We start from the raw sequence: 5,488 nt of genomic DNA, 5'->3' as shown, positions 1-5,488 counted from the left end.
GCCCAGAGAGTATGAAAAAGAAGGATATTGACTGTAAACATCAGTGGCTTCTTGCACGGCTGGAAGTCCAATTTGGTGGCAGACAGACAGCTGTGGAGTTGAGGCCCAGATTCATAACAGGTGATCTTATTCATTCTTAACATTTCTCAGCCAGCTTTATAATAAATGTGGAAAATATACATGTTTTTCTCTACAAAATTGGAAAATATGTTTTCACTCCAATTTGTAATGTGATGAGAATATTTCTTTTTTCTTTTAGAGATGAATAAGTTTCTCTGCCTATTGGCTTTTGGTCTAACCCTCGGCTTGCAATGCCAAGTGGATGCCAGTGAGTAGTTTTCTTCTTTTAATGTCATATAAAGAATTGAAAACAAATTTATTACTGAAGTAAAACTTTAGAGTATCCATTTTTTTGGTTCAAAGGAAAATCCTTTTATATATATGAAATGACCAATATAACTGGATTTCCTCATTTAGGACGATGAAAGATTTTTCTATTCCATAGCAAGGTTAAAAAAGAAACTAAGGAAACTGATTCTGTTTGCATTCAGAATGCCATTTGAGCCAAAGCTTCATTGAAAAATGTGTGAATAAGGCGAAAACCAATGTGGATGCAGCCTATACATACTCCCGTCAAGTGTGAGTGTGAAACCCTGCTCCTCTTCTTTTCTTTTGCTGCTCAATGTTGAACTGACTAATCATCACAAAATATTTGAATAAATACCTGAACTATTTAAACAACACAGGAGCCTTGACCGGGTGAGGAGAAATGCAGCAAGCCCTGCAGACATCCTGAGACTGCTGAAGCAGCCCAATGGACCATCCAGAGAGGCGGTGCGCGCTGCAGACTACATGGCCAACACTATGGATGTGATTAACCACCAACTGTCCAAACGTCACAAACGCTCCATCAATGCGACAGGTATGAATCTGAATGTATCTCTTTAAGGCTTGCTTGCATGGCTTGGCGTCACACAGCTAAGATTTGCTTTTCTTATGCTTTGTTTAGACCTTATCTCTCAGGGTGATCTGGAAGTGATTGCCAAACTGACAGGCTGCGCTGCTCAAGTCAGAAACATTTATTGCCTGGATCTTCCCAATGTCAACAAGTATCGCATGGCAAACAGCATTTGCAACAACCTGTAAGGGAAATATTCATTAACAGTTGTTTACTTAATGTCACCAATAGCCAGAACTAAAAGTTAGATATAAGCCAAATACTAAAACAGCAGCAACTATCATTCAAAATAATTTGTAACATTTCAAAACTATGTCAAACTTGTTGTCACTTATAGTAAAAACCCTCGCTGGGGCGCCTCCAACATCCCATTCCTCCGCTGGCTGCCTGCTGAGTATGAAGATGGCATCAGTTCTCCTAAAGGCTAGACTCGTGACTTGAGAGTCAACAATCAACTTCTTCCCTTGGTAAGCATATGGAGTACATCTTCTTCTCCCCTTAATGACATCCAGATGACAGCACTTGTTATCTTCGTCTCCATTTCTCCCTCAGGTGAGAGAAGTGTCCAACCGTATCTTGGCAACAGCTAACTCTGAAGTGGACAGTGACCCCCTCTACACCCACCTGGTGACAATCTTTGCCCAGTGGACAGACCATGACCTGACTTTCACCCCTCACTCTCCCTCCATCAGGTCATTTAATGATGGCATTGATTGTGAAAAGACCTGTGGCAACACAGAGCCATGCTTCCCCATAAAGGTCTGTGTTAAAACATTAAAGCATTACATTAGCAAAAGATAAAACACATCTGGAACATTAAAGTCTAAATGTCTCCTGTCCTCTAAACAGTTTCCCTCAAATGATACGCGGATTGAGCCTCACTCTGAAGAGTGCATGCCATTCTCCCGCTCCGCTCCAACTTGTGGTTCTGGTGACCCTGGACACATCTTTGGATCATCCACTGTCCGCCAGCAGATGAACATTCTGACGGCCTTCATCGATGTGGGTCAGGTCTATGGTTCTGATGACAGCAAAGCTCGCAGTCTCCGAAACCTCACTACCAATCAGGGATTGCTGAGGGTAAATGAAGCCCATAAAGACAAAGGCCGTGACCTCCTGCCATTCACCACCATGGGGGCCAACATGTGTGCCACAAGGCAAAAGATGACCGGTAATTACAGTGCTGAGGAAGTGCTGTGCTTCTTTGCTGGTGAGTCTCTGTAAAAATAAGCAACTTATTTCTATCGGTAAGATCAAAGCATGTTTCATGACTTGTCTGGTCTGGAAGTTATTGTCATTAGTCATTAGTCATTTGGTTTAATGCGACTTTTTAGGTGACGACCGTGCCAATGAAAACATCGCACTGGCTTCTTTGCACACTCTGATGGTGAGAGAGCACAATCGCTTGGCCCGTGCCCTTGCTCAGCTCAACCCACAGTGGGACGGAGAGAGGCTCTACCAGGAAGCCCGCAAGATTATGGGAGGATACATGCAGGTAAGAGAGACAGGAAGAGGAGCACAACTTGAAAAACAAAGTTTAAAATCACATAAAATAGAGAAAAGACAGATATGTGTGATTTTATGCCCTTGTTTTTTCTGAAAATGTAATAAAGGGACATATTAAATCCCCAAACAAGTTAAGATATCAAGTGCCTTACAGCTACTGAGTGGAATATCTTTGGATTTAATATTTCTCTCTTTTCCATCAAAGGTTATCACTTACAGGGACTATCTCCTTCACATTGTTGGACCAGAGACCATATCAAAGAAGTTGTCCACATATCCTGGTTATGATGAAAAGATTGATCCCAGCATTGCCAACGTGTTTGCCACAGCTGCCTACCGATTCGCTCATCTGATGGTTCAGCCCTTCATTTTCCGTCTTGATGAGAATTACCAGAATCATCCCGATTATCCCAGCGAGCTGATTCACAGAACCATGTTTACCCCTTGGAGGATCCTCTTTGAAGGTACTCACCAAACTCTTAATTTCTCCAAAAGGAAGCAGTTTAACTTTATGATCAAATCTAAATGTTTCTATTGTCTCTTCAGGTGGATTGGACCCGATCTTGAGAGGGTTGGTTGGTCGTCAAGCCAAACTGAACACTCAGAACCACATGATGCATGAGGAGCTGAGGGAAAGACTGTTTAAATTCTCTGTAAAGTTGGCTCTGGATCTGGGAGCTCTTAACATGCAGAGAGGAAGAGACCACGGACTCCCTGGTATTTATTAATATTGATGTTTGTTTTTGTAATTCCTCCCTTCAACGCACCAGGCGTTAGTAGTTTCTACAGTTCATACATCAACTTAGACTGTGTCTTCTTGGTTCAGGCTACAACAGATGGCGAAAGTTCTGTGGCCTGTCACAACCAAGGACCCTAAATGAGTTAGCTGTCGTTCTCAACAACACTGTCTTGGCCCGACAACTGCTGGATCTGTACGGTACACCTGACAACATCGATCCATGGCTGGCAGGAGTGGCTGAGCCATTTGTCAGTGGAGGAAGAGTGGGACCTCTGTTTGCCTGCCTGATTGCCACTCAGTTCCAGAACATCCGTGAGGGAGACAGGTGAGAAGACAATCATTAAACATTAAATGATTTAGCAATCATTGCATTGTTAATGTTTTTAATTCACAGAACCTAAATTTTAAAAATATGTTTTGTTTTAGGTTTTGGTGGGAGAACAAAGGTGTTTTCACTGAGGCTCAGAGGCTGGCAATTAGGGACACATCTCTTGCCAGAATCATCTGTGACAACACTGGAATCACTGAAGTTCCTGTGAAGCCTTTCCAGTACAGACCCCGAGGCTCTGGATACACCCAGTGTGACGACATCCCTGCGTTTGATCTCAGTCCATGGAAGGAGGGCGGTATGTTCACATTTTGATGTTCCATCAACAAGTGTTAACAATGAAAATGTTCACATACGATGCCAATTATGGATTTCTTTCCTTCTGCTAAAGGTCCAGAACAGCCACAACCACCAAGAGGTAAATTGTTCACTTCCTTTGATATAATTGCTATTGGTGCTATGTCACTTTAAAACGGTGACGTAGGCATGATTTTAAATCATTTATTCATGCAGCCATTTTAAAGGTGCTATGGTGCCTTTAAAATGACTGTGTACTTGGCTGCAGTACACAGCCATTTAATGTTCATGTCTCAAGTTCAGTATTTGTGTGACTAACTTTTACTTGAATGTCTCTTTATTCTCTCTCCAATAATAATCTCATGGGGATTCAGGAGATCCAGTTATATATAAACTGTTTTTTCTTTCAAATGAGTAGTTGGGTAGTTTATTTAAAAAATTTTTTTATTGATTTGACATTCACATTGCAGTTATTTCAAGAAACCCCCCTTCCTAAAACATTTTTATTCTCTCAAAAGGTCAACCTGGACCCCCCGGACCACAAGGTACTAAAATGTCTTTTAGTAATTAAAGACTCTCTAACTGATATAGAACAAGTAACATTTTACAAAACTTTAAAATCAATGTTCTTGCATGTAACACTGTTCATATAATTTTGTGTACAGGACCAAGAGGTCCGCCAGGACCCCCTGGACCTCCTGGACCGTCAGGCGCAGCAGAGCATGTAGCTTTCTCTGTGCGCCTTGGTAACAACAACCCCAGCGCTGGTACCCCCATTAGCTTCCAAGATGTCATCTACAATGGACAGAACAGCTATAACCCCAAGACCGGCTTTTTCACCTGTGAGCACCCAGGCGTCTATGAGTTTGAGTTCCACTGCACCATCTATGATAGTGCAGGCAGCTTGAATCTGCTCCGCAACGGAGCCCTGGTTCTGCACTCATTCACCACCCGCCAGAGCGGCTACGTCACAGCCAGTGGCAGCACCTTCATCAAGCTTGCGAAGGGAGACAAGGTGTGGCTGGTGGCTAACAATGGCGGCAACGGATTGACCAGTGACAGCTTCTTCTCTGGTCATCTGCTGTTCACCGATTAGTAGATACCGGTCCAATTTGCTCTTTCCTTTTAAACCACGTAAAATTAAGAAGTAAAAAAAAACTGAGTGAAACTGAAGCAATAAATTTTTCTACTTTCCCCCCTCACTATTCTTTATTATACTGTGAACCTATGTGATGATTATTAAGAAAGGATTGATAATGAACAGCAGCACTTTCCTATTGTGAATGAAGGATGCACTAAATTGTAACAGAAATAAGTGAATAAAATGTGTTTCTGCATTATGTGTACCTTGTTTATTTCTGAGAGATTTGAAGTGATCCACAACAAAGCTTAGGGCAGGTATCTTATAGAGATGAATACATTGATTCTGAATGAACGGATGAAATATTCCATGAACATGGATGTAACTGATATTTTATACAGAAAACCATTTAGTTTTTCACATGTAACACATTTAAAACAAGATTGTAGCTGAAACACTTGGTTAATATTATTGTTCAGTCATACTAGGTATAACATTATTTCCAGGTCAAATTGGAAATTCCAGAGAAGAAAAATTTGAAAAAGATCATTGATGTAAACCGATGGATTACTTTATTAA

General features: G+C 41.5%; 1 protein-coding gene across 1 annotated transcript; it reads left to right on the top strand.

Moving 5' to 3' along the window:
- Nucleotides 1-5,168, top strand: LOC129372015 (eosinophil peroxidase-like). The gene is given in 16 exon segments (XM_055048976.1): nt 1-120; nt 260-328; nt 552-639; nt 747-922; nt 1,010-1,142; nt 1,296-1,425; nt 1,511-1,717; nt 1,808-2,168; nt 2,293-2,453; nt 2,670-2,928; nt 3,011-3,181; nt 3,291-3,528; nt 3,630-3,829; nt 3,923-3,949; nt 4,347-4,373; nt 4,494-5,168. Coding segments are annotated over 16 exon segments (2,787 nt in total). The 5' UTR covers nt 1-11; the 3' UTR covers nt 4,925-5,168.
- The last annotated feature ends 320 nt before the right edge of the window (nt 5,169-5,488 follow it).

The sequence above is a fragment of the Poeciliopsis prolifica genome, unplaced genomic scaffold (genome assembly GCF_027474105.1).
Source record: "Poeciliopsis prolifica strain line A6 unplaced genomic scaffold, Auburn_PproV2 SCAFFOLD028, whole genome shotgun sequence".
NCBI lineage: Eukaryota > Metazoa > Chordata > Actinopteri > Cyprinodontiformes > Poeciliidae > Poeciliopsis > Poeciliopsis prolifica.
The sequence above is the reverse complement of the archived record's forward strand: the minus strand, read 5'-3'. Positions and strand labels throughout refer to the sequence as shown.